The sequence below is a fragment of the Mastomys coucha genome, unplaced genomic scaffold (genome assembly GCF_008632895.1).
Source record: "Mastomys coucha isolate ucsf_1 unplaced genomic scaffold, UCSF_Mcou_1 pScaffold5, whole genome shotgun sequence".
In the NCBI taxonomy this organism is placed as follows: Eukaryota; Metazoa; Chordata; class Mammalia; order Rodentia; family Muridae; genus Mastomys; species Mastomys coucha.
The window spans coordinates 90,540,921-90,568,556 of record NW_022196911.1 but is presented as its reverse complement, the minus strand read 5'-3'; the positions used below and the strand labels follow the sequence as shown (position 1 = coordinate 90,568,556).

Sequence of the window (27,636 nt, the reverse complement as noted above, 5' to 3'; positions counted from 1 at the left end):
GTGGTCGCGACAGCCCAGCAAAATGCTGAGAAGTCATGACAGCCTAAGGTCCCCACCAACCCCCAAGACTGCTCCTGGACAGACCTCCAAGATGGTCCCACATAAACAGTGCCTGACCCCTATCCAGCAGACTTTCTTTCTTTCTTTCTTTCTTTCTTTCTTTCTTTCTTTCTTTCTTTCTTTTTCTTAAATATTTATTTTATGTACATGAATATACTATAGCTGTCTTCAGACACACCAGAAGTTGGATCAGATCTCATTACAGATGGTTGTGAACTACCATGTGGTTGCTGGGAATTGAACTCAGGATCTCTGGAAGCGCCGTCAGTGCTCTTAACCACTGAGCCATCTCTCTAGCAGACTCTTTTTTGATCACATGGCTAAGAAATTGCAACTCACTAAGGCCTCTGCTCCTCCCTCCATCTTACCTACCCCTTTAATGTGTGGACAAGTGCTACAGTGAACTGCAGAGATATGGGGGAGTGAGGCACCTGAGTGGCATTTTGGCTCTTCTGAGAAAGAGCAGGGCAGCACTGCAGGATGCAGCTGGAAAAAAGAAACGTAGGCACACCCTCACCTTCCATTTTCTTGATGCCATAGTGTTTGCCTCGTGATTTCCCTCCAAGGTTCTTAGAGCTGCCGCCTGTCTTCTTGGATGCGTGTCTAACAGCAAGTGCTGTAGGTGCTGTGGGACTCAGCAGGGCTGTCACTGCAGAGAAAGCAGAAACACTGCTCAGAGAGGCTCCCAAATACCATGAGCTTTCTGTGTCTCAATGGACCATTTGCTAAGCTGAGAAGTAGCAAGGGAAATGAGAAAAAAAATGAAAGATGTGTGAAAGGAATAGAAATGCTAAGTGTGTTCAGGGAATGCCTGGGCAGGAAGCAATTCATCCCTGGAATTGGCCCAGAGGTAAGCATGGTATGGGGTGTAGGGGTTGTTATTGGCGGCGGCGGTGGTGGTGTATGTATCAGAGAAGGCAGGCAGTTAGCATAAAGAGGGAGAGAAACAGAAAACTGGCTCCTGACACATCCAGTCCAGCTGAGCAGAAACAAACAGCACGGACACAGATGAAATGGACACCAGACAGCTGCCTGCTTCAAAGATTCAGTCTCCTGCCCAAGGGAGGGGCAAACTACGAGACCTGTAGGGCTTCTGCTTCAGCCTCACTCACCACTGTCTGAGCTATCCACTCACCCACTGAACATCAGACAATTGCACCAGAAGGGCAGCCCGTCAGAGGGTGGCTCCTGCAGGCAACTGGCCATTTCAGAAAGGTCTTCTTTCCCATAGCCCATAAGCAGACGAACCAAGATCAGCATTAATCTGACGTCTCCCGCTCATCATCCCAAAGAACTCAACAACATTTACTTTAAAAGGGGAAATTATGTGGGAGGCGTTGAAGGGGGCAGAGATGAGCAAAATACACTGTTTACATGAACAAAATTCTCAAAAAGAGCATTTCCTAAAATGCATACTAATGGGGCTCAGAGGTTAGCAGCAATGACTGCTCTTGCTGAAGTCCTCAGTTCAGTTTCTAGGACTTTTGTACTGGTTCATAGCCATCTGTAACTCATGTTCCAGGGGATCCAATGGCCTTTTCTTACCTCTACTGGTACCAAGTATACTGTGTGGTATGCATATATATACGCAGGCAAAACATTTATACACAAATTCAGGCTAACACAGGCAGTTGGCTGTCTTAGTTCTCTAGGTATAGTGTAGGATCTTAGGATCTAGTATCAGCACATTTAGAGATGCTTTATGGGTGTTTATGGCATAAGCTCATAGTACTAGTTACCTAGGTTTCTCAAATTCCCATGAGAACAGAAAGTTGCTGGGATACAAGACTAGAGATAAGAACTCACAGAGCAGGCTGGCCATGGTAGCACATGCAAGCCTTTGGGAGGCAGAGGCAGGCAGATCTCTGTGATATCAGGGCCGGTCTGGTCTACACAGTGAGTTCTAGGACAGCCAAGGCTACATAGTGATACAGTGCCAACAAACAAACAAACAAACATCACAAAACAGAATTTAGGAGACACGTTCAATATCCAGCAATGGAATGTAATCTTCCTAACTTAATCCCATCCCCCATCTCCTGTAGCCCACAAAGACTTTGACCTTGCAATCCTCAGGCCTCTCTACCTCACATATAACCTGAGGTTACAGGCAGGCACTTCCTGGTTTCATTCACTTACTGGTGACTGATGGTTTGCTTTGCCTATATTATTTCATTCATAAATCTCTGCTCTTGTCAAAAACCAGAATCTACAGAATCTACTTCTCTTCCCTCATTTTACAGAGCAGTAAGACTTGTGGAATCTACCTTCAGAACAAACAGATGTCATATTCACCCCCTAGACCCCAGGTTCTCTACGATCACCACTACTATTTTGACCAAATTATCCTATAGCAAGTTTTTCAGATTGTTTTCTATGAAGATTATTTATTTATTTATTATATTTATTTATAGTTTTTGAGACTGTGACCCAGGCTGGCCTTGGATCTGATGCAATCCTCCTGCCTCAGGCTCCTAAGTGCAGGGACTACAGGTCCTATCATTCCTGGTCCCACCTGGTTTCATTCTCATTTATTTACTTGAACCCAGTCTGCCTCCTCTTAATTGGCTCCTCAAAATGTAAAACTGGATCAAGTCACTTTCTTGCCTTCTGTCTACACAGGGTTGGTTGGGTCTGTCTCTTTTAGGTCTTAACTGTTAACTCTTCAAGAGACTTCCTTGATCCCCTAATCTAAGACTCTTCACTATTCATGATTACAATTAAGTTACTCACGTGTTTACTGGCTGAACTTACAGGGCATTAGAAATCATGTTTATGCTGATACTCTGACCTAAGCGCTGGTCATAGTCGTAGACGCCTAAAATACCAGCACTAAGACGGTAAATTACACAGTGAGAACCTACCTCAAAAGTGAGGAAAGGAAAAAAGCTAAATCCTGAATATCTGATCAATTAAATTTTTTGAACATAGTCTTCTTCATATAAGAAGGGACCTACATAAACCACAGACCACAAGGCCTCTGGAGTAACTAGCCAACAGGTTTTCATTCTGCACGACCACCCTCCGCACAGCCCCGCCCACTGCGTGTCACGTGACCGGAGACAGCCGCCCTTCAAAGGTCCCGAGCCCCTCACTCCTCCTCTGTATCTAGAGTTCACCATGGACTCCAGTTTTAGTTTCCCAGCCTCCCTGCTGTTTCGCCCCGCAACAGCCACAGTGCTGGGCTACCTGCTGCCCGCGTCCTCAGCGTAAGCGCCGCCGCCGCCGCCGCCGCCATATTTGCTTCACATTCACTTCCAGGCCGGGAAGGCTGCTTCCGCTACCGGGATAAATGTACTTCCGGGTCCTGCGTGCAATTCAAAGAGTGGCGGGAGCAGTAGCAGGTGAGTGCAGATCTCTTGGGGTTTGTGGCTGGGACCTCCGGGGGCTTCTGCAATGGAATGGGGGCTTCGTTTGTCCCACTCCAGGAGCCACACGAAGGTCCCTAGGGAAGGACCAGGGTGAGGCCCAGCCAGATTCTATGCTAAACTGGTTGTAGATACACAATTTCATTTAATTCCTTACAAACCTAAGTTATTGGTATTATGTTAAACTGAGATCCAGGAAGACTGCAAGGATTATCCTGGGTTACGACCTACAGTCACTAATTATTTGTTGAAAGAATGACTCTTGCGTGTAACCCAGCAGTTCCAGGCAGACTTCTACACACAAGAGAACTGTGAAATCATACTCATTGAAAATATTTGTACGTGAGTGTTTGTAGCAGCATTATCCATAATAGCCAAGAAAGGGAAGCACGCTAACCGTCCATCAAGCAATAAATGCTTAAACAAAATGTGGCATAGCCACACAATGGAATATTATTCAACTATAAAAACGAGACAGTACTGGTGCATAGTATGGCCACAGAAGGACCCTGAAAGCATGACCGTGAAAGACACCAGTCACCCAAAGCTACATACTGTGTGCTTTAATGAAATAATACAGAATACGTTAAGCCCATAGAGACAATGGATCTTATTTTGTTTTTAGGTGCTGGGAGAGGGAAAGCAGATTTTTTTAAATTTTTAAATTAAAAAACAAATTAAATGGTTAAAGAAGTACTCTTGCTTTTGAGAAGTCTCACTGTATCATGTAGGCTGGTCTTGAACTCAGAATATCCCCTTCTATCTGCCTCCCGAGAGGTGAGCTTGCAGATGTGCACCAGCACGCCCAGTTCACGTAGGATTTCTTTTTGTGGTGATGGAGACATTCTGGAAGAAGATGATGGTAATGATGACACAACGCAAACATACCAAACCCCATCAGTCTGAATGAATGATTTGTTTATCTGTTAATTGTAATGTTGGGGATTAAAACCCATGCATGGGGAAAAAATCATTTATGTTTATTTTATATGGATGTGGAGGCCAGAAGAGAGCATTAGGTCTCCTGAAGCTGGAATTACAGGCCGTTGTGAGAAGTGTCCAGTGTGGATGGATGCTGGGAACTGCACTTGGACCTCTCTTTTTTTTTGGTTTTTCGAGACAGGGTTTCTCTGTGTAGCCCTGGCTGTCCTGGAACTCACTCTGTAGACCAGGCTGGCCTCAAACTCAGAAATCTGCCTGCCTCTGCCTCCCAAGTGCTGGGATTAAAGGTGTGTGCCACCACCACCCAGCACACTTGGACCTCTCTAAGAGCAATATAAACTCAACTGCTGAGCTGGCTCTCCAGCCCCAGCATGGTTTTTGTTTCTTATTTTTGTTTTTGGTTTAGAAAGATCTCCATGGTAAGGGGCCCAGTGAGATATGACTCACCCGGTAAAGGTGCTTGCTGCCAAGCCTGATGACCGGGGTTTAGTCCCCAGGACTCACACTGTGGAAGGAAAGAACCAACTCCCTGAAAGTAACCCTCTGACTGCCACTATGGGCTGGGGCATGTGCGTCCCCATGCGCATACACAAATATTTTAATGTTTGTCTAAATGATCGCCATGTTAAATCAAGAATTATTGTGCACACGTGTCAGTGCAAGGCACAGAGGGATCTGGAGCTCACACTCATTCTCAGCTGCATGAGTTCAAAGCCAGCCTGAGCTACATGAGACAGTCTCAGAAAGACAAAACAGAAAGCTCTGTCAAATGCAGGGATCAGCAAGGGGGAGAGTATTGAGTTTTTGTTAGTGTTCCCAACAAAGTTTTCCAGCACTATTTTGATTATAACTCTCTATGACCTGGAAAGGTTTTAAAGCAGAGGTTCTAGTAATGTATTGGTGTGGCCATTTTGAGTTCCAGATTGAATATGTTGGAGCATGTCCTGTTTCTCTTGATTCTCTGAACACATTTATCTTCATAAGGCTTGGCCTCGTGAGAACGTCTAGTGGACCAGCTTCAGTAGCCTCACGTGTGTCTCATCTTTCCTTTCAGGCAATTAATTTGAGAGCTCTAATGGGTTGATGGCTCTAAGAAAGTTTTCCCTCTCTCTGCTCTCCGCGGAGAGTGATTCTGAGGAACTGCCCACATTTGCCTTTCTGAGGAAGGAACCATCTTCAACTGACAGGAATCTACCTCAGAGGGCGAAGAACATCGTGGTTGTCACCTCTGATTCTGAAGCCTCTTGTCCTCCGTCACCAGCCCCTGAAGATCCACCATGTGTCCCCAATGCAGCTGAAGCTCCCCCACAAGCAGCGCCAGTCAGAGTGCTAAGCAGTAGCAGTGAGGATGAAGATGGATTTGTCCCCCTGGCTGAGAGGATCGCATGTAAGCTTTTGAGGAACAAGCAGCTGAGCCCTGAGCGCTCTGGCTCCCCACTTAAAACAGGTTTGGATGGCCAAAATAATGCAAGTGCATCATGTGACTGGAAAGAGCAACCATGGCCAAAGACGCCTGATATTCCTCTCCACGGTGCCTTAGAGAAGAATGCAGCAGATGACAAGGACTCTCTCTTAAACAATCAGTGCCATCAGCTTCCAGCCTACCAAGCTACCTGCAGGGAGTTGGCAGTCACCAAAACGAATCCCGACCTTCCTCTACCCAAGAAGAGAACCAAGCACATTCAGACAGCCCAGAGCAGAGGCTCTCAGGGATGCTGGTGGTCAAGACAGAAAAGCAGGAAGGAAAACACCCCAAGACGGCATGAGAGAAAAAAGAAGGCAGAAATGGTCAAGAGGCTCAAAGCCCAGAGGCCAGAGGAATGCCTGAAGCACATCGTGGTGGTGCTGGATCCAGGTCCTCCCAGCTTCCAGGTTCCCCTGAGCCCAGATGTCTGTGTCCTGCACTCTTCCATGACCAATCCTTTCCTATCTATTGCAGTGCTTTTACAGATGGAAGGTGGGGGCCAGCTCCTGGGAGCGCTGCAGGCCATGGAGTGCAGCTGCGTGATCGAAGCACAGACCATACCTCGAAGCATCACTTGGAGGAGGAGGACAGAGCTGGCAGAGGTACGAGCTTCTGAATGAAGAAGGGCCCTCTTCCCCTTAACACGTTAGCCCTGCAGGACAAACTGCCACATTGGCCCTGGCTGAGACTCGGTGGCATAGCTATCACTGTCCCCAAGTCTGGAGGGATGCGGAGAGGAAGTGGTTAGCAGAATCCAGAAGAGTAGAGGTCAAGTTCAGAGCAGCTTTGGGCCGTCCTAGTGTGGTGTAGGTATAATGAACACCAGGTGGCACTGTTATGGGAATCCCGGGAAGTACAAGCACTTGGAGTTCATTTTGTTCCCTCCAGTTTACCATGCAGGTTCCTAGCTGAGAACCCAAGGGTTCTAGGGATCAAGTAATGTCTAGACATAGCCTAAGTGGAATGGGACAGGAAGAGAATGCGTGTGAAGTCCCTAGTTCTCTTTACTGGGCTTTGGGATGGGAGTGGCTGTGTTTGCATCCCCGCCTGAGACTTGACTGCTGGACTCTGCAAGTTATCACACATCTTTGTGCATCAGTTTCCTGTTGTAGAGTGAGGTAACTGGTAACATACCTTTCCCCCCCGCTGGAAGCCCTAAATGAGGTAATCTGGCACCAGCATCTGGTAGGCTCACAGCATATATTCAGCCTCCAGAATATGAGGCTCCCCACATTACTATACTAACTGTTCCTACCATTCCTCTGTGGTGGCCCTGCTGTGTTCACAGCATATATTCAGCCTCCAGAATATGAGGCTCCCCACATTACTATACTAACTGTTCCTACCATTCCTCTACCTGTGAATCCAGCCAATCTTCCGCTCAAGAGTTTAGAAATGAAACATTGAGATGTTTGTTTTCTGGCCCTCATAGCTTTCTCAGTAACTTAGGACAGTCACCTACACATTTAACCTGTGTTATTAGCAAGACTATATTCATAGCTGGGCATAGTGGCACTTGCCTTTAATCCCAGCACTCAGCAGACAGAAGCAGGTGAATCTCTGTGAGTCTATATAAAACAGTCTGGTTTATATATAGAGATCAGACTAGTGAGCTCACTACATAGTAAGACCCTGTCTCAAAAACAAACAACAAAACCCCTTATAATCATAGAGCAGTTTATCTTTGAACACCACACGTTCTGTCATGTTCTTGTCACATCTGTCCTGAAGGCTGAAATCTCCATACTTCACAGGGGATCAGAAAAGTTGGCCACTTGGTTCAGGACCACTGGTGGAACTTGACTCCAGAACTCCTCCACCTGTACCCTGTTGTGTTAGGAGTCTTGTGTAAGCTTGTAGGGACCATAAGAAAACTACACAAATCGTGCTCCCAGTCACTCCTCAGAACTCTATTGTTGTCAGGTGCTTGGCCCTGAAGCACCCTGGCTTTGACTGAGCCCTTACTCTTGACAATTCTTTTTTTCTTTTTCCCCTTGTTTGGGACAGATCCGAGGGCCTCATGTATGCTAGGCAAACCCATACCCAGCACGCTTTTCTTTTTTTCTTTTTGTTTTTTTGAGACAGGGTTTCTCTGTGTAGCCCTGGCTGTCCTGGACTCACTCTGTAGACCAGGCTGGCCTGGAACTCAGAAATCTGCCTGCCTCTGCCTCCCAAGTGCTGGGATTAAAGGCGTGCGCCACCACTGCCTGGCTTTCTCTCTTTCCTCCCCTTTTTTTTTCTGTTATTTATTTTTCTTCTAAGACAGAGTCTCTCTGTGGAGCCCTGGCTGGCCTCCAACTCAGAACCACCTGCCTCTGCCTCCCAAGTGCCTGGCAATCCTTTCTTGTTCTTGTTCTTGTTTGTTTGTTTGTTTATTGAGACTGGGTTTTCTCTGTGTAGCCCTGGCTGGCCTCAAACTCAGAACCATCTGCTTCTGTCTCCCAAGTGCCTGGCAAATCCTTTCTTGTTCTTGTTCTTGTTTGTTTATTTGTTTATTGAGACTGGGTTCTCTCTATGTAGCTCTGGCTTCCCTGGAATTCTCTACTTAGGCCAGGCTGGCCTTGACCTTACAGAGATCTACTTCCCTATGCCTCCTAAAAGCTGGGATTAAAAGTGTGTGCCACGACTCCCAGCTTTAAAAAAAAGTATCACAGTTGCGTATAGATCAGTGGACAAGTTTGTGGTATCACATTTATCCTACCTTTATGTGGTGTTGGTCCAGGTATTGAACTCTGGTCACCAGTCTTATGAGGCAAGTACTTTTAGCCACTGAGTTATCTTGCCCATCTTGTTCCTAGTCTGACTTTTGAGATGCAGTGAGCCAGTTGAGTGGGGAGGGCTAGGATCACAGGTGGCTTTTCTTGCCACCATGACTTCATTCAAGGATGTTACATAGAGCCAGTCACCCAGAAGATGCAGCCCACCCACAAGAGTCACACCTGCCGACCTCCTTCCTGTGCTGTGCTCTGATCTTGGCAGGATGGAGAAGACTGGACGGAAGAGCCGACAATCCTGGTTTTGGTTCTGGCAGAGGTCTTCATGTCCATGGTCTACAACTTAAAGCAGGTGTGCATGGGTCAGGCATAGAACGGTGCCAGCCTCTACCTAAGGAGCTGGTGTTAATGCCCTATCTGCCACTTCATGCAGGGAAGTCCTGGCAGCACTGAGAAAGGGAAGGAGACCCTCCAGGGCTTTGTCACTGATGTCACAGCAAGGACAGGGAAAGCATTGTCACTGGTGATTGTAGACCAAGAGAAATGTTTCAGGTATGGATGTGCACTAAAGATAGAGGCCTTAAAAGGGACACCTCATGGGTTCTCAAGGGAGGTTATTCACCCTGGCTACTCCAAGGCATTCTGCAAGATGGTGTCCCTGACAAGCCATGGGATATGCTGCTTAGTTGTCTTGCAACACTTCTGCCTGGGCTTAGTTCAGGGCTCCTCTTCTGATTTCCCCCTCTGCTCCAGGGCTCAGAATCCCCCGAGAAGGAAATCAGGAAAGGCAAACAAACAGGCCAAAGAAAAGCATCAGCAGAGACAAGAGACCAGCACAAGCCTCCTGGTGTCCAGGGTAGACATGGAAGAGGTAAGAACTTCCTGGAGCCCTGCTCAGGTCACTGCTCACTGGCTGTCTAGGTAGATCTCCAACTGAGACCAAATAAAAGGCTCGCTCTCACTGCTGCCTGCCTTGGACTGAGTAAGAAAGTGAGATAAATGGAGCCAAGAGGTTGAGTATAGCTTCAGTGAAGGAGATGACTTCCAAACAGTCCCTTCACTCTTCCAGTCCATTGTTGCCTTTGGGTTTCTAGGCACTGGTGGATCTGCAGCTATATACAGAAGCCCAGGCTCGGATTGTGCAGAGCTGGAAAGAGCTGGCAGACTTCGTCTGTGCATTTACAAAGGCTGTGGCTGAAGCGCCCTTCAAGTGAGTGATCTGCCAAGCCCCGCCTCCATACCAGGTCTTGCTTTTCCCTTGGTTCTTGATGCCAGAGAAAATGTGCCTTTCTCCTGAACTCTGCCACTAGCCCATTGTGTCTTTTGAGGTGGAGATTCAGAGCCAGAGCCTCAAATCTGGGGGGCTGGAGAGATGGGTGAGTGGTTAAGAACACTTGTTGCTCTTGCACAGGACTCAAACTGTTCCTAGCACCCACATGGTAGTTCACAACTGTCTGGAACTTCATTTTTAAGGGATTTATCACCCTCTGCTGGCCTGTGAGGTCAGAAGTAATACACATATGTACATGAAGGCAAACACTCATATATATAAAACATGAAAATGAAAATAAATCTTAAAAAAAAAGACCTCAAATCCAGCCCTTTATAAAAATATTCTCTTTGACTCAGATGCAAGTATATTCTGTAAGTTGATGCTGTGTTACCAGGACTCACTTAGGTCAAATCTTCAGTGAACCTAGTCAGAATTAAAACCTAAAAGACCTCAGAGGAAACCTGTTTTATTTTATATTGAGGGAACTAAGACCTGAGATTGAGTTGTTTTAAACTCCCAAGAAGTAAGAACCTGAAATAGACTCCTAATTGCCTAATACCCAGTCCCCCATGCCTACTCCTAGGCAGTGCAACTCCATCTTAACAGTGAGACACACACACACATACTAACATCAGTACCTTCTCTAATAAAAAGGGCTAGGTGAAGGGGTTGTTTTCTAACCTTTTAGTGTGTATGCACGGCTGTGAGAGTATAGACAATAACCCTGGGTGTGGGTCCTTACTGGAGGATGCAGGAACTCCTTTGCCACTGTGTATGTAGGAATAATTGGCCTGTGCTTCCATGGATTCTGTCTCCACATCCCATCTCACCATAAGCTCAGGTAATAGATGCACCAAGCACTTCACCCATTCAATTATGCCCTCGGGCCCCAGATGAAATTTTATTTTCTTCTTTTCATGTGTTTGGGTGTTTTGCCTGCATGTGTGTGTGCGCAAATGTGTGTGCAGTGCCTGAGGGTAGAAGAGGGCATTGGATCCTCTGAAAGTGGAGTCAGGTGCTAGTGAGTGCTGGAATCAAATCTGGTACTCTAGAAGAGCAATCAGGGCCCTTAACTGCTGAACCATCATCTCTCCAGCTCCACTCCATGCAATTTTTAAAGGAACCTGCAACCAAAACTATGCTTGAGAACAAAGAGACTCAAATTGGCCCATTGTAACCCTAAGTCTACCCCCAGGTTACTGGAGAATGTTTTAGTTCACAGTTAAAGACACAAATATGTTGGAGAGAGGAACTCAGGTCTCCAGTGGTGCCCTTGCAGGAAGCTCCGGGATCAAGCCAGCTTTTCCTTCTTCCTGGAGAAAGACTGGGCTGGAGGGTTGAAAGTGGACCCGTCTGGTAGGGGACTTGCACTGATCTGGAGGCGACAGATCCAGCAGCTGAACCGAGTCAGCTCAGAAATGGCCAGTGCTATTGTGGATGCCTATCCTTCACCACAGCTCCTGGTGCAGGTATGCTGCTATGGGCGACCTTGTTCTTCAAACATCCTTGAGACAAGTTTTACTGTGGGGACAGGAATGTAGGTCAACAGTGTGGGTTGGCTGGCCTGAAAGAGGACAGGTTCTCCTGCCTGAACTTGACCTATCTACCCTAACAAAGGGATGGCCATGGATGGGTGGTATGGTATAGTATTAAGAGGCCATTTATTATTTCCAGGCTTATCAGCGGTGTTTTTCTGAGCAAGAATGCCAGAATTTGCTGGCTGACATACAGGTACGACGTGGGGAAGGTGTGACAGCCACCTCCCGCCGTGTTGGGCCAGAGTTATCCAGACGGATCTACCTTCAAATGACCACAGTGCAACCAGATCTAATCTTAGACAGTATTGACTGATATCCCGCCTTGGCACCTGACAGTAGAGGGGCCAGAAGTACCTCCTAAGTACAGTTAGGGAGTCTCCCATCTCTGGGAACACTTGAATCTACCTCCACCAGCACTGGCTGCTCCTCTCCTAGCAAGCAAGATGCCACGGTTTGCCATCCCACCCCACCCAGTTGACCCTCAAAGCACAAAGGAGGAAAAAGGCAGACCACTCAGACACGGATTTAATAACTGTAGAAACCCAAGAAATAAGCATCAAATCTCGAAGTCAGAGTGAACTCTTGCCTGCAGTCGGTCAGCTTGCTTGCGCCCAGCCACTCAGCTGCCTCAACCAGCCAGGGAACTGACTAGGCTGACTTCTGTCTTCATGGTGTCACCATATGTAGTATGTATTTGTCTCAATAAAGCATTTGTACCAATGGCTCTGGAGCTTGGAGGAAGACTAAAGGAATGTGTAGTGATGCTGAGTAAGGTGTGGACCTACATGGCAGAACTATCTGGGGGAGGAAAAAACAAAGGCCTTTCTTCCAGTGTCAGGACAGTTTTGAGTGGCAGACCTATCCAGATGGGCTACTAGGGCTGCACTGTCTGAACTACAGGTCCTTGCTCCTCTAGGGAAGAGCTTACAACTGGGAGTTTTTAGCAAATAAGCACCAAGACATAATGGTTTCTGATCCCTTCATGCAGCTGTTGGTGGAAGAGACAGGGAAAGGGGAGAATGCTTTCTTGAAGCAGCAGGGAGGTGGGCGGAGCTGCCCTGGTTTGTGCTAATGTTTAGTTATGTATCGTTCTGCAGCACCACCGTGTGACTTTGTTTCCCTTTGGCTCCTACTGTTCTATTCCTTCCTTCCCTTCTGTTACAGGTCCAGAATCAAGTCTAAACCTGCTTCTGCGAAGTCAAGTTTCTAGGTTGCCTTTGAGGTATTTCATCACACCAAGTGCTAGTAGAGCAGTCACAGTGTGGCTTTGCAGAGATCTGCCTCTGCTTCCAGGCCATCAGGGAGTTAATGCTCTAAAACTGAGGCAAGGAGCCTGGCCTGCTGCCATTTTGTGGAAGCTATTTAAAAGTAGAGGCAAAATTCCACAGGAGTTAGTTTCCCAGGACCCTGATGATATGAGATCTACTAGTGGGTGGTAAGACTGTCTATTATGAAAGATTCGCTTTAGCTGAGGCAACTCTGGTGTGAGTTCATCCTCTTGGGTATTGTACAGGAGGGCAAATGACGTAAAGGAAAGGAAGAAAACTAGAGTGAGAGCTGGGTTGTACCTTAGACTAGATTGAACACAGTCGGCAAGTAAGTCATGGACGGCACCTCCTGCCTCAAAGTGTTACACCAGACCAATGGTAGTGAACAGAGTTCACAGGCAGACATCTTGGACACATTGCTAAAGCTTGACTGACTGAGCTCTTTAAGGAAATGTATAACGTCACCCTCCCAGCTTAGGCTGGGTTTACCCAAGTGTTCCTAGTCCCCTAATCCCCAGTAACACACTGTCCTCTGATCTGTCCTGGTTACCCAGGGAGGAATGAAAGAAAGGGTTTGTGACATACAAAAGTATAAATGTAGTGACAGCTGATCATTTAGTAGAAAGGAACCTTGCCTTACACAGCTTTGTACAACTAGAAAAGCCTATGCCTTCTCTCCCCACCCTAAGCCTACTCCTTTAGGCATGCAGGTAACTCTTCCTCCCCCCTCTCCATTTCTCCTCATTCCACCAGGAAACCCTGACTAAGGAACAGAGAAGTCCTACAAAGGGGAGATCTCAAGTACCAATCAGCAGCCATTTGATGATGGCAGGTAGGTCTGACGCTAAAAAGAGGTTGTGTCCAGCAGAACCCAATTCCATAGGAATCCAAGCTCCAAGGCTGGGAGGCAGCGGGTGCTGAGGAGCTCACTGCTGGGAGTCGGTCTGGAGGACCCACTGGAGGATCTCATGATGACGCAGGCCCTGGACGGCATTGTCGTAGATGGTGTTCACGCTGGTGCAGAGGGGCTGCTGCTGCAGCCCTGTCAACCGGCATACAACCAGCCCTCCTGCTACACACAGCAGCAGCAGCAGCAGCGACACCTTCAGCACAGCCCAGGAGCGAGTATGTTTTCGGGGTGGTGGCTTGCGAGGACGAGAGCCAGACTTCGATTCTGGAGGGACAGAATAAGTCAATTGTGGAGAACAGCTCTACAGTCAGTCCATGCAGACCCACTTCCTTCCTCAAGCCCCGAGCAGACAGAGGCAGAAACAGTTTTCCCAAGGTCTGCAAGGACTACATTTGAAAATGGGATTCTAGCCAGGTGGTGGTGGGGGCACAGGCACAGGCACAGGCACATGCCTTTAATCCCAGCACTTGGGAAGCAAAGGGAAGTAGATCTCTGAGCTCAATAGTCTACAAAGTGAGTCCCAAGACAGCCAAGGATACATAAAGAAACCCTGTTGGATAAACAAACAAACCAAATCCCAAAAAACTGGGGTGGGGAGTTCATTCTGCTTTTGTCCTGTAGCTCAGTCCTCAGGGTCTTCCATTCTCGTTGGTAACAGGAAGATGATTTGGGGTCTTCAGAACCACAGGAAGTCTTCAACAGGGGTGTCCAAAAGGGACAGATTGCCACCCACTTGGGGAGATGGGTCCAAATTACTAATATCACAAATGTCACTAGGCATGGTAGCACAGGTCTATAATCCTAACATTTGGGAGCCTGAAGCAACACAGGAAGGAAGTCTGAGGACAGTTTGGGCTATAGTGCAGCTATATCCAAAAGGGGTTGGGGAAGCGGGTGGAATGTATACAAAAACAAAGTCTTTGGCAAAATAATGCAAGTCTCTGAAAAAAGAAAAGACCTGCCAGTTGTGGTAGCTCATGCCTATCCCAGCACTCTGGAGGCCCAGGCAAGAGGGTCACAAACTCAAAGCTAGCCTAGGCTACAGTTCAAGACCTGTTTCCAAAAATCAAACTCAGGTAAAGGCACACACATCATAAATGCAACTACTATCAGTGACAAGGATAACAGGTGACTGCTGTTTTCTAAGGTCTCTCTCTCTCTCTCTCTCTCTCTGTGTGTGTGTGTGCGCGCGTGTATCTGTCTGTCTTTCCTGTGATGAATATACTTTAATTTCCCTCTTTTCTCTTTTTTTTTTCTTTTTTGAAAGGTTTTCCCTGCAGCCCAGAGCCTGACCTCAAATTTATCCCTCCTGCCTCTACTTCAAGGTTACAGATATGTCAACATGTCCAGCTTCCCACCTTACACTTATAATGAAAAAAACTTGACATTTTTAGGTAAAAAGGCAAAGGGAATTGGGTTTTGTTTGTTTCAGAAACGGTCTTACTATGTCTCTCCAGCTGTACTGCAATCTGACATGTAGACCAGGCTGGCCTTGAATGCAGTGGTTTTCCTGCCTCTACCTCACTAGTACTGCCACGCCCACTTTAGGCAACAGCTATGAGGGTTTTCTCACTTATTCTTCACCTGCTGCCAAACAGATCTAACCCTCATCTTCAACAAACAGACAGACATAACCCCCAGTTTCAACAAACAAGCATCAGTGACAGTCACTGGCTCAAGGAAAGGATGAATAGGCAAAGAGACATAGACCATCACTCCACTCCCCCTGCACCCTGAAAATGGAAAGCAAACTTACTTGGGGCCTGATTTGTTTCCTTTTTAGGCTTCTTCTCTTGCTCCCGCTTGGAAGCTTTCTGAGCATCGTACTCCTTTCGCCGACGCTCCTTCTCCTCCGCCTTCTCTCGCTTCCGCAGCTCGCGCTCCTTTGCTTCCTTAGCTTGCTGCTTGGCCTCACGCTTCTTCTCTGCCTCTACAACATAAAATGCAAAATCTGACTCGTCTCACACACACCCCAGCGGATTGTCTGCCTGAGTGGTTAAGGTGTGAATTCATTTGCCTTCTCCCTTACGCCATGGATCACATAGAAGGACAGGAGAATTCAAGTACTGCAGCACCAGTCTATAATCCTAGCACTCACGGCAGAAGAGTTGCTGATCGTGTGTGCAGAATTAAGAGTTTTAGGCTACTTTGGGCCTAAAAAAATCTGTATGAAAAATATACTCCCAGCATGTCAGAAGCAGAGGCAGAGGATCACCTGCTCCAGGCCACCCTCAGCTACACAGTGAGTACTTGGCCAGCTTAGGCCAGGTAGTTTCCCTTAAAGACAATGCTTCTCTCAGGGTTTGCTGAAGTTTATTAAGACTTCTGGCTATGGGTGTAATACAGAGGAACTTAAGAAAGGTATGGGTGGGCTGGCAAGATGGCCAAGTGGGGAAAGGCACCTGCCCTCAAGCCCAGTGACTTAAGTTTTATCCATAGGTCCCATTAGGAGGGAAGAGCCTTCCACAAGCTGTCCTCTTACCTCCACCACATGTTGGTATACACAGTAACCAACTAGAAAAGGCTGAGGGGATCATAACATAAGCCTGGGAGTGTGAGACAGGAGAACATCTCCCGTTCCCCACAAAAAGAACAAAGTGAACAGAAGGCAGAATCTTCTAGAACTTAGTCATAAAGGAAGATATAGCAGAGGTACTGACAATATGGGATGAACATGGAACAGGAGGAGGATGGTGAGATGAGCTCACGTCAGGTTACAGTAAGTGCAGTGTTCTTTCTAAAGAGTTACACCAACTTAGATTCTACTCCACACTAGATTTGCTAGGGTGGGTTTTACAGCTCATGTATGTTTACATGAAGTATCCAACTGCCAAATTATTGGGTTCTAAAACTACATTTTCAAATTAGTCATTTACAAGTCTGAAAAACATGTTTGCAAAGTCAGAATAGCACAAAATGGTGGTTAAATGCCCATTTAGGGTATGAGAGCCTAGGGAATCCATATAGAGCTGAGAAGTTGCACCATCAAGACAGTAGCTGCCCACAGCTCCTTTCTGAGCAGACAGCCTGGTCTCCAGGGACCTGGTCTCCAAGGAGTGGACACAACTAGAGTCAGCTGTCCTACTATTGCAGCCAGGAGTCTACCAAAGAGTGTTGTAATTCAGGCATGGTGAGCTCAGGGACTGCCTACAGTCAATACTGGACATGTCCTTTCTCCTACCACATCTTAGAAGCCAGCCAGTCACTCAAGATTACTGAGTGCCAAGATGCAGAGGAGAGATGGCGGGGCAAAGTCTAATGGCTGCATTGTTTGCTTGCTTTCTTACATTTTTTTTTTTTTTTTTTGGTTTTTCGAGACAGGGTTTCTCTGTATAGCCCTGGCTGTCCTGGAGCTCACCCTGTAGACCAGGCTGGCCTCGAACTCAGAAATCCACCTGCCTCTGCCTCCCAAGTGCTGGGATTAAAGGCGTGCGCCACCACGCCCGGCTGCTTTCTTACATTTTTAAAGGTTAATTTTAGTTTATGTACATAGGTGTTTTGCTGCATATATGTGTGTGCACTGTGTACATGCAATGCCTATAAAAGCCAGAGGTGTCAGATCCCCTGAAACTGAGTGATTGAGAGCCACCACAAGGGTGCTGGGAAGGGAACTCAGCTCTCTAGAAGGGGAGCCAGTGCTCGCAACCACTGAGCCATCAATCTAGTCTATGTTTGCTTTCTTTGGAAAAAGAATATTTTTAGGACAGGCATGGTGGCACATAACTTTAATCCCAGCATTCCAGAAACAGAAGCAGGCAGATCTCTGAGTCTGAGGCCAGCCTAGTCTACATAGTGAGTTCCAGCCAGGGCTACATCTCAATATACAAATAATATATTAATTCATATTCACCCCAATCCCTCTTAATGTCTCCTAGGTCTGCTTTCACCTTCTAATCCCCACCCCAACTTCATGATCTTTTTGTTAATTGCTGTTGGAGTTGGGTTCTTTGGTTTGGTTTGGTTTTCTGAGACAGGGTTTCTCTATATAGCCCTGGCTGTGCTGGAACTGTAGTGTGTCCCAGCAAAGCATCGCCTGAGCTGTGGTCTATATGCTGCCAAAGAAAGTATGTACATGGCTGATTTAATGTCCTGCTTGCCTGTGACTGGCCTTGGTCACAGTAGGCCTGCTGGTCACCTCACTACCTTGGGATGCCATTCTAAAGTCAATGGAAAACCAAAAAGAATTTTAAACATACTGTTTCAAAAAGGTGGAAGGCAGTTCTATAGAGATGGTGTAACTGTGAGGACAAGCCAGGGGGACTGTGACCCCACAGAGTGATGACGATCACACAGAGGACTAGCTAACAGACTGAGAACAGCAGAAGAAATCATGGGTATCTGTTCTACCCTAGGCTTGAAAACTCCAGGGATAGCAGTTTCCTACTACGGGGAAGGTTTCCTAATGAGGAAGTTAAAAGGGAGGATGGCTCTTTAGTTATTTGTTTTGTTTGTGGGTGTTTATTTGGGTTTTTGATTGGTTGGTTCTTTGTTTATTTTGATTTTTGTTTTCTGAGATGAGGGTATTGTTGATAGCCCAGGCTACCCCTTAAATTCAGTGAACTTCCTGCTCGGCCTGCTAAGTACTGGGATTATAGGTATGTGCCCACGTCTGGCTCCAGCCATGTTGAAGGTGCCTTTTTTACTATCAGAAGATGGCCACCTCAAAGCAGGGACAGGAAAAGCAGTTGCTTGTCTGGATGGAGAAAGCTGTCAGATGATTGGGGGGATAGTCGGGGAACTCCACTGCCTTTGCCCACCACCCTGCCTCTCCGGCACCCTGCTATAGAGCCTGCTCCTGCAGGCTGACTAAGGACAGGGAAGATGACTAGGAGGAGGGCCACCCACCTCGCTCCACTTCCAGCCTGCGCTGCCGCTCTCGTTCCTGATCTGCCTGTACGGCCTTCATGTGCTGTAACACCTGCAAGAGAAAAGAGGCTCTGAGCTACTCAGGTAGCTGTCTTCACAGCTCATGTCTCTTCAGGTCTCAAGAAAGACTGTTCACTTCAGGACTCTCCACTACCACACACGGGCCAATGGAGATAATCCTATCTGTGTATCTAAAACAGCACCTTCCTTGAATAGTCCCATGGGTCCAGTTCATTAAGACTGTCAGAAAAAGGTTGCCTGTAAAACACCACCTACTAGATTCTGAAAAGTTCTATCACTCACATCAGCCATGCAGGAATGGTGTCACATAATCCTAAACTAATAATCCAACTAAAGCTAGTTGCTCCCTCATCCTCAGGGAGACAGCAGCACTCCTTCCAAAACACTCTCCTGACCCTCTCCTTGGTGGGCATAGGCCCTTCCACTCTTGTTCACATGCTGTAAATTCTCTCTGGTCTGTTGTTGGTTTGGGTTTCTTATAAATCATGATCAGTATCCAAGGCTGGCCTTACAATTGTGACAGTCCTGACAGGCATGAGCCAGCACAGGCCATAAGTTCCTTCAAAAGCAGGAACTGTTTTGTTCATAGGTAAGTGGCTAGTTGTGACTGTTTGGAGGCACCGACCAGATTTCTACTTCAAACGGAAGAAAATCAAGACAGACTGTTGTACCAGGACACACAGCAGAAAGTAGCACAACTGAGACCTGAGGAGAGGCCCTCTGAGCAGAAGACAGGTCAAAGAGAAAGGCCCAAACACTACCCATTTGTAGTAAGCGTCCAGTAGCCCAAATTCTCAGGCTAAACTCGTGAATGATCTCTAACTGAAAGTCACAAATACTCTCAGTGTGGACACAGAGGAGCCAGAATCCTTTTATCTTTTCTGTTCGTTTTCACAGAGCTTCTACATGTTAAACACATGCTTAGAAGCTGGTGTTCCATGGATGTAACTTAGAGTCCCAAGCAATCCAAACTCTCACACTGTGATCTCAGTAAGCCATTCAACTCTCCCAAGCCAAGTTTCTGATTTGGAAGCCAGAGATAACATATGCTTCTCTAGCCACTCAGCATAGTTGGCAGCATGGCAGGCACTCAATAAACACTGCTGCTGAATCACACCATCTTCACTGCATGAATAAAGGGAAAGCTTGAACTGTGGTAAAGTAAGACAGCACACAGCCCCGACCCTCAGGACAGTATTCAAGCATAACTCATGTTTGGAAACTTCAAGCACACACTCATCATAAGAGCAGCTCCACAGCCAGCCTACAAAACCCTCACCACAAACCACAAACCCAGGACTTGAAGCTGCCAGTACCTCTCAAGGGAATCCAACTTATAAAAATGGCTACCCAACAAGGAACTGCAGGCACTGGAGGACGGGCGGACATAATGGAGAAGAGAGCCCAAAACAATACAAAGCTCCCACCTCACTGCAAACTGGATACTGAACACAAGGGCTCAGCGTGGGACTGCCCTGAGGTAACCTCCTGGGGCCTGCTGTTCCCGTCTCACTGCAAACTGGAAACTGAACACAAGGGCTCAGCGTGGGACTGCCCTGGGGTAACCTCCTGGGGGCCTGCTCCCGTCTCACTGCAAACTGGATACTGAACACAAGGGCTCAGCGTGGGACTGCCCTGGGGTAACCTCCTGGGGGCCTGCTGTTCCCGTCTCACTGCAAACTGGATACTGAACACAAGGGCTCAGCGGACTGCCCTGAGGTAACCTCCTGGGGGCCTGCTGTTTATAACCTCTGACCTTACTCTCACTCGCCTAAGCCACTCCTCTACAATGCAGCGAGGTGTGCTGCAGCTCCAGGCAGTTAAGTGTGCTAAGGGCTGTGGCTTCAGCTACCACAGCTGCAATGCACAGTGCTACACCGGAACATATCTAGAAGAAATGCATGATCAGAAGGGACCTCTGCACTAAATACAAACTATATATGTAGCCATAAGCTATGAAATATCAGTGGGTATCAGTGGAGACCAGGCTGGCTTTGAACACAATGTGGTTCAAAGTAGCCAAGAGTGGCTTTGAATTTCTGACCCTTCTGCCTCATTGTCAGTACTGGGACTGTGGCCTTTTACCACCAAACTTGGTTTTATGCTATCCTAGGGATCTCAAACCCAGAGCTTCATGCACATTCAGCAAGAACTCCACCACAGTCCCCCATTATCTGCTGAATGGAGAGATAATGATGCACGCACACAGATTTCACAGGTTGGAAAAAGGAAAACACCTACTTCACAGGGTCATGAAGACTAAGATACTCATGTGAAGCAAGTAGGGCAGAGGAAGTAGCAGCCACTATCAACCTTCGAAGCTGAGATTGCTCATCAATGCCAAGTTTTCACACAGGATTTCATGAGCCATGTGAGCCTTGGCTTCCCATGTTGCCTCACTTGGTTGGTCCTGTTCCCTTTGAGCTTGGTGTCTTCTAACAAAGTGCACCGATGGTGAGATTACATAAGCTCTGAGAAGGGAAGTGGGAAGAAGGGGAGGGAAGGCCATTGCTCTGGAGCTTCACAGAGGAGACCCCTCACACATATTTAGCTTACACTAACTGTAGTAAAGCTAAGTCCGTCTTGTTCCCACAGCCCCCAGACATAGTCCAGTAAGCCATTTGGTGCTTAGGTGAAGCAGCAATCTTCCAGTGCTGGGTGGGAGTTATTGAGGGCACAGTGCTGCTCTTAACAAGCAAGGTAAGGCATCATCAAGGCAACTGGTCACCAGAAAGGTCTGTCTAGCATAAATGCCTTTGGTTCCTCTCACTTGTCAGGATATGTGTGTCAATAGCTATAAACGTCTAAACCTTAACCCCTTTTTAAAGAGATGTAATTATGAGTACATGTGTCTGAGTGTACATGCCTGAGGAGACCACACATAGCAAAGCTCCCTTGAGCAACCAAAAAATCAAGCTTGGATGTTCTGAGAGAAGAGTATTTGCTTCTAACCACGCAGCATCCCAGTCCCTTCTCTAGCTTCTTAACCTGTTTTTAAAAGGTTTACTTATTTTGTGAGGGGAAGAGAGGAGATGGGAATGGGCCAAGCTGGTGTGTGTGTGGAGGTCAGTAGACAACTCGGGGGAAGTCAGTTCTTTTCCTTGGGTTCAGATTCAAGTCATCAGGCATGATGACTTTATCCATTGATCCACCTTGCTGGCCTTCAATCTTAACATATTTACTGGCCAAGCTGCTGCATCAAAAGGCTTCTAACCCTCTTGTCCTAGTAAAACATCCATTAAGGTTGAGGGAAGGTTTAGTTGGTAAGAGAGCTTGCCTGTAAGCATGTGGACCTGAGTTCCATCCCCAGCAACTTATGTAAAGTCACTGGGCATGGTGGCAAACACTTGTAATCCCAATGCTACTGAGGGTGGGAACATGATCTCTGGATCTAACTGGCCAGCCAATCTAGCCCAACTGGTCAATGCTAGACTCTTTCTCAAAATGTGAATAGCATTGTTCAGGATACAACCAATGTTGTCCTCTGGCTGCCACACACACATGCATAAATTTAAAATCTAGTTAATAAAGAGGCTAGAGAGATGGCTCAGCAGTTAGGAGCACTTGCTGCACTTCCAGAGGAGCTGGCTTCCATTCCCAGCACCCACATCAGGCAGCTCACAGCTGCTTATAACCCTAGGTCCAGGGAATCCAATGCCCTCTCAGAGCCTATGTGAGCATCAATGTGTACCGTAAACATAAACTCATGCAGACACACATACACAAATCTTTTTAAACAATAATAAATACTAAGTAAGCACAGCCACACACACCTCTCCGTCAGGCTCATCTCGCTGAGACCTGGAGCTGTGGATACCCTCAGAGAATAAACAAGAAGAGGGAGAGGGAGAGGCAATCTCAGAGGAGAATGTGAGCAAGGCCCCTGGGAGTTACACTTACCTTGTTTGCACACTGCTTACATTGCTTCTCATCCAAGCAATCACCTGCCACCTTGGCCAGGACAGGATCCAGGGGATTGTCCTTCAGATCCAGCCACTTCAGATTCTACAGGGATTGAAAAAAAAAAAAAGAGGCTGGCTAAGCCTGAGTTTATCCAGTCCCTCAAGACAGAACAGAAAGTGCTAGAAGGAAACTATGTTCCACATAAGAACAGCTAAGGCAAGACCAACACGGTGGTGTTTCTGGTGTCCCCCTCCTCTGTTCAAGGTTGTGCTCCCATAGTTCCTGAGCCCTTGACCACACTTGGCTACACAACCCAGGCAAATCCTACCTTGAGCTGAGCAAAGCTGACAGGCAGGGTAACCAGCTTGTTGTTGAAGAGATCCAAATGCTGAAGGTTAACCAGGCGGCCAAAGTCTGTGGGCAGCTGCTGCAGCTTGTTCTTGCTGAGGTCCAGCTTGACCAAGTGCGTGAGGCCACAGAAATCCGACTAGGACCCAGAGAAAGGAGATTTAGGCTCAGGGCTCACACACTTGGTATAAAGGTGTAGAAACCCCCAGGTAAAGAGTGCCTGTGTAAATCTCAACTGCACCTCTTGCCAGCGATCTCTCTCCAAATGACAATGAAGAGAACAGTTGCTGTTCCTGGTGGTATTTACCAAGGCAAGCTTGTAAAACAGCCTAGCAGAAAATCATCATGAGAAATGCATACAACCCATCTGAGAAATGCATATCCCTCTGTAGGATAGTCAGGGGCTATTACCTTAAACAAACAAACTCTACAAAAAAAATTGTATCCTGCCTTCCTCTTGTCAGAACTTAAGCTCATGTTCCACACTGCTACTGCAGTGATACAGGGCCCTCCTGTCCTCCCACAGTACCCTGCCTTCCTCTTTTGCAGGATTTCTCACTAGACATAGTGGTATACACTTGTACTCCTAGCTACTTGGGAAGCCAGTGCAGTTAGAAGCTAGCCTGGGCAGAATAACAAGACTTCATCTCAAACAACAACAGGACATGTATAGCTCAGTTGTGGAGTGACTGCCCAGCATGCACAAACCCCAAAGTTCAAATCCTAGCTCCACACACACAAAAACTGTGCGTAGCTTAACCATGAGGCCCTAGGTTTAATTCCTACTCCCAAAATTCCTCCAAAAGAAAAGAAAAATATATATATCCATTTATTTATTTATTTATTTTTTCGAGGCAGGGTTTCTTTGTATAGCCCTGGCTGTCCTAGAACTCACTCTGTAGACCAGGCTGGCCTTGAACTCAGAAATCTGTCTGCCTCTGCCTTCCAAGTGCTGGGATTAAAGGCATGCGCCACCACTGCCTGGCACATATATCCATTTTTATAAAAAGGGCCAGTACATCAGTACTAAGACTTAGCCTTTGTTTTTTGTAACACCGTACTTTGCACGGGTGCTCAGTGAGTCTTAGGATAAGTAACTAAATGCCTAGGACCTATCTACTCAAACAGGCTCATTCTTGGCACAGAATAAAACATCCCTGACACTAACCTTTGCTAAGCACCCATCTGACAGTGACAATACCACTCAGCTAATGAGGCATTGTGCGTGCTCTGTGGGGACTCATAAACACCAGTGGGTCTGTGCTGCACAGTGAAAGGAAAGTTGTTAGAACAGAGAACGCAACACTCAGATTGAAAAGTGCACTTAAGCCGGACCGTGGTGGCGCACGTCTTTAATTCCAGCACTTGGGAGGCAGAGGCAGGCGGATTTCTGAGTTCGAGGGCAGCCTGGTCTACAGAGTGAGTTCCAGGACAGCACAGGACTACACAGAGAAACTCTGTCTCAGAAAACCAAAAAGGAAAGAAGAGAAAAGAAAAGAAAAGTGCACTTAAGGAACTGAGTAACTGCTGGGCTGAGTGGACAGCAGGTGTGGAGCTGCTACCCTTCTTTAATTAGACACAAAATACCTCCCGGAACAGGAACCATTTTTAATGAGCTGTGGGAAGATGATGCTGTTGACAATAAGAGAAGCGCAGGAGAACCCTGAGAGGGATGGACTAATGAGCCAATGAAGAAACTGCTAACTTCTGAACTCCACCCCTGAGACTGAGCCCAACAGGAGGCTACCCTGGAATCCAGCAAGGGAAAGCTGGCCATAGTACAGAGCAAGAGGCACAGTGACAGCAGGAAAAGGCCTGATAATGAGTGGGCACAGCTACTGAGGTGGCCTTTGCTCAGGAAAGGACGAGAGGCTGAAGGAATCCAATGCCCTCACAGGTGAACTAACAGCTGGGTGCTATCATGCCTGTAACCCCGCACTCAGGAGGCCGAGCCCAGCCTTGGGCACACAGTGAAACCCTGTCCCCAGAGAAAACGAGAGCTGAAAGAAGTTCTGCTAGACGGATGGGGGGAGGGGAAGGGTAGTAGCATATGAGCAGGATACAATTATATATTATTTTATTTATTTTCTATACTGTAGAAAGAAATGATTCCAAAACAACCAAAGGACTTGATATACATTGGGTATGCTCCAAAACAAGAGAAAAATCTCAAGTAATTGTTTAGGGAGTAAAGGCAGGATAGTCCCATCAAACCACAGTTTTTCTTGTTCCTCATTAAAAGATATGTGGGACACAATGTGATGGCACAGGCCTGAAATCCTAGCTTTTGGGAAGCTAACATGAGAGGACTGCCTGGGCCACAGTTTTATATGAACTCAAAGCAAAACAAACAAACCCAAACCAAAACACATGGTGGACATGGCAGTACACATCCCACAGTCCTAACACTTGAGAAAATCAGGGGTTTCAAGGCCAGCCTGGGCTACCTAAGACCTGGTCACAAAACAACATGCAAGGGATGGGGGATCACTGTCCTACAGAATGTAGAACAAACTGACACAATGGTCTCTGTCCTCCTTATGCAAGAGAAGGATTATTTTGTCAAAAGCAGAAAAAAGAGGAGGCCAGCAAATGATTCAGTCAGCACACTGCTAGCTTTGCTTTTCCATGGCCTGACTCTCCTACTCTAGTTCTAAAGAATGTACTTCTGAGGGAAGCCACCCTCCTCCACCTGTCCCCACCAAAATCCTCAGATTCAGCTGGCCCCTGTAGACCTATCCTGAAATTACACTTTATGCCTGTCCAGCTCTGGCCACAGGAAGGACGCAGTGCAACGTGCCCGTCTTACCGGAAGAGTACTCAGTTTATTGCAGGACAGATCCAATACGGTGGCCTTCGGAAGTGCAGCCTAGAGAGAGATGAGAAAAACACGTCAAACCAACACCTGGAATGATTCAATGACATCTGCTAATGAAGCATTTTCCAGAGAATGCTCCCACAATTAGCAAAGGCCTTTAAAAACAATACCGGGGGCCCGGGGGTGGGGGGGAGCAGGAGACGGGGTGGCACATGCCTATGACCCCAGTATTCAGAAGACAAGAGGATATCAAATCAAATCTAACTTCTGCTTCACAGTAAGACCCTGAGGAGGAAAAAAGGCCCGAAGTATATAGTGTTCTTGGGGATAAGAAGGAAAAAGCCAGTCAACTAAGATCTAGGGAAGACTGGGAAAGGAGGGGTTTGGCTATAGACTGTCTGAGGAAAACCTAAGCCTTCATACATCCCTACAGTACCTGAAGTTTCCTCTAATGCCCCCTTATTTGGTTTCAGGGCAGGAACTGGGTCTAATAAAGCACTTCGGTCTCTGTCCACCAACATGTGTGGGTACTGAGTTGCCTTCTCTGGGGAGGACTCTGGCTAGAGAACAAGACAGCAAGGCCCTCATAGCCTCTCTGTTTCCCAGTGGTGTCCAGGACTATAGACGCTCTGCAGAACTGACCCCTTTTTTGCCTAAGGACAGCATTATAATGACCACTTGCCTGGAAGAAGTGGCTCCAGAGAGTTTTCCTCAGGACAGGCTCAAGTAAATTTGGCCATCATCTGGAGAAGGGAGGTGGACATGCGGTCAAGGGTCCTAGGTCCAAATCTCAGAGGTAAGTCTGACCGCCTAAAGAAGTTCTGGATACCACATGGGGAGAACACCAGCTACCTTCCAAGTATTTGTCTTATGATTTTAACACTCCTAAGTGTATGAGATCTGAACCATTAACACTGTCTTATAAATGAGGAAATCTAGACACAAAGGTTGGTTAGTTAACTTGCCAAGGACATTCAGTTATTGAGCAATAGAGCTGAGATATGAACTGGGCATGCCATTCAAACCACCACACTACACAGCCACAAAGCGGGTAGGGGTGGGGATTAGGCCAAATGCCAAGGGCAAATATAATCCCTTAACGGCAATGAGAAAAGTGTAGGTCATCCAAAGTGAAGCTAACATGAGACGTTAGAGCTAGGGAGCACAGAGCTGGGTACTGCACGGAGAGAGGATATAGCTCCATGTTAGCAACGAATGAAGTGTGTGAAGTCCCTGGGGCCTCGGGCTTCCAAAAGGAATTGGGAGTGGAGGGGGATGAAGGGTGGGGCGCGAGGCCGGACAGTTTCAGAGCAGCTGGGATGAGACCTTGCCAGTCCTGCAGAAAGATTTCACTTTCTTCAAGAAGGGCCACCTCCAAGCTGCGAAAGCCAGCTGGGACTGCAGGCTTCTTAGAAAAAGCTGGGTTCGGCGCCACACCCAGGTCTATCTGGAGGCCTACTCCCCGGGACCAGGTCATTCATTCATCCTCAAACACATCCAGCAACCCTTCTCGCGGGTTTCCACTTTAAGGCCCAGCACGAAGCTGGACGTTGTGAGAGCTTCCAAAACCAGGGTAAAATTCATTACCGGCCCCTAAAAAGCCCAGGATCGGGTAGGTAGAGCTACCCTATCTTCTGGAACTGTGCCAAAGTGACACGTGTACACCGCAATAAGAATACTGGGACTGACCGCAGCCTCCCTGGAGACCTAGTTTTTAAAGATCGGGAAACTGAGGCTTAGGAGAGCGGCCTGCCCGCGTGGGGTTGGCGTCAGGAGTAGGTGGGCTCCCGGGGTTCGTGGGGGTCGTACTGACCAGCTCCTTGACGGGGACCTCATTGAGGTCGCTGAGGCTCAGGTCTAGCTCATTGCCGTCCAGCTTGTCGCGGAGGTTCCCGCCCTTGCTACCGGCCTTGGTCATGATGACGCCGGCTAAGCGGGTCCCGGCTCCGGGTTTCCGACCGGCAGGAGGGAGGGCTCACAGGCAGCTCGTGGGCTCAGCGGACTCGCACCCAACGGACCACGCCTGCGCCTTAAGCCGCCGCTGCGAAGCCTCCGCCGCCCGTCCGCTCGCCCGCCGCACTCCTAGCCCAGGGCCCCGCTCCCACCGGTGCCGCCGCGACGACGACCACTTCCGTGTCCACG

General features: G+C 47.5%; 3 protein-coding genes across 4 annotated transcripts in view; 1 reads left to right on the top strand and 2 right to left on the bottom strand.

Moving 5' to 3' along the window:
* Window positions 1–3,355, bottom strand: part of Mrpl27 (mitochondrial ribosomal protein L27) — a 6,328-nt gene extending 2,973 nt beyond the window's left edge. The window contains exons 1-2 of the mRNA XM_031351293.1: window positions 3,250–3,355; window positions 578–709 (exon numbers count right to left, since the gene is read on the bottom strand). Of these exons, the coding sequence (XP_031207153.1) occupies window positions 578–709; window positions 3,250–3,298 (181 nt within the window). The 5' untranslated portion in view covers window positions 3,299–3,355. The remainder of the gene's footprint in view (window positions 1–577; window positions 710–3,249) is intronic.
* Eme1 (essential meiotic structure-specific endonuclease 1) lies at window positions 3,289–12,090 on the top strand. 2 transcript variants are annotated; one of them, XR_004113160.1, is made up of 9 exons: window positions 3,289–3,404; window positions 5,425–6,225; window positions 6,310–6,437; window positions 8,815–8,901; window positions 8,983–9,101; window positions 9,303–9,420; window positions 9,644–9,759; window positions 11,038–11,291; window positions 11,497–11,635. XR_004113160.1 is itself a non-coding variant. In XM_031351291.1 (9 exons), the coding sequence occupies exons 2-9, from the start codon at window positions 5,454–5,456 to the stop codon at window positions 11,671–11,673; spliced, it is 1,707 nt and encodes a 568-aa protein (XP_031207151.1). In that variant the 5' UTR covers window positions 3,297–3,404; window positions 5,425–5,453; the 3' UTR covers window positions 11,674–12,090. The 2 variants fall into 2 exon arrangements, 1 of the variants encoding a protein (XP_031207151.1); XM_031351291.1 differs by having other exon boundaries at window positions 3,297–3,404; window positions 11,102–11,291; window positions 11,497–12,090.
* Window positions 11,868–27,636, bottom strand: Lrrc59 (leucine rich repeat containing 59). The gene is made up of 7 exons (XM_031351292.1): window positions 27,308–27,636; window positions 25,486–25,545; window positions 22,657–22,815; window positions 22,326–22,430; window positions 18,384–18,456; window positions 15,295–15,468; window positions 11,868–13,802 (listed from the first exon to the last, which is right to left on the bottom strand). Exons 1-7 carry the CDS (start codon window positions 27,410–27,412, stop codon window positions 13,555–13,557), a joined length of 924 nt encoding a protein of 307 aa, XP_031207152.1. The 5' UTR covers window positions 27,413–27,636; the 3' UTR covers window positions 11,868–13,554.

Coding starts and splice junctions, on each gene's coding strand:
- Eme1 (XM_031351291.1), top strand. CDS start 5,454: ATGGCTCTAAGAAAGTTTTCCCTCTCTCTGCTCTCCGCGGAGAGTGAT. Junction 6,226..6,309: donor CGTGGTGGTGCTGGATCCAG/GTCCTCCCAGCT, acceptor TATCTATTGCAG/TGCTTTTACAGATGGAAGGT. Junction 9,102..9,302: donor GACCAAGAGAAATGTTTCAG/GTATGGATGTGC, acceptor CCTCTGCTCCAG/GGCTCAGAATCCCCCGAGAA.
- Lrrc59 (XM_031351292.1), bottom strand. CDS start 27,412: ATGACCAAGGCCGGTAGCAAGGGCGGGAACCTCCGCGACAAGCTGGAC. Junction 22,816..25,485: donor ATAAACTGAGTACTCTTCCG/GTAAGACGGGCA, acceptor TCTGGGTCCTAG/TCGGATTTCTGTGGCCTCAC. Junction 18,457..22,325: donor GTAAGCAGTGTGCAAACAAG/GTAAGTGTAACT, acceptor TTTCTCTTGCAG/GTGTTACAGCACATGAAGGC.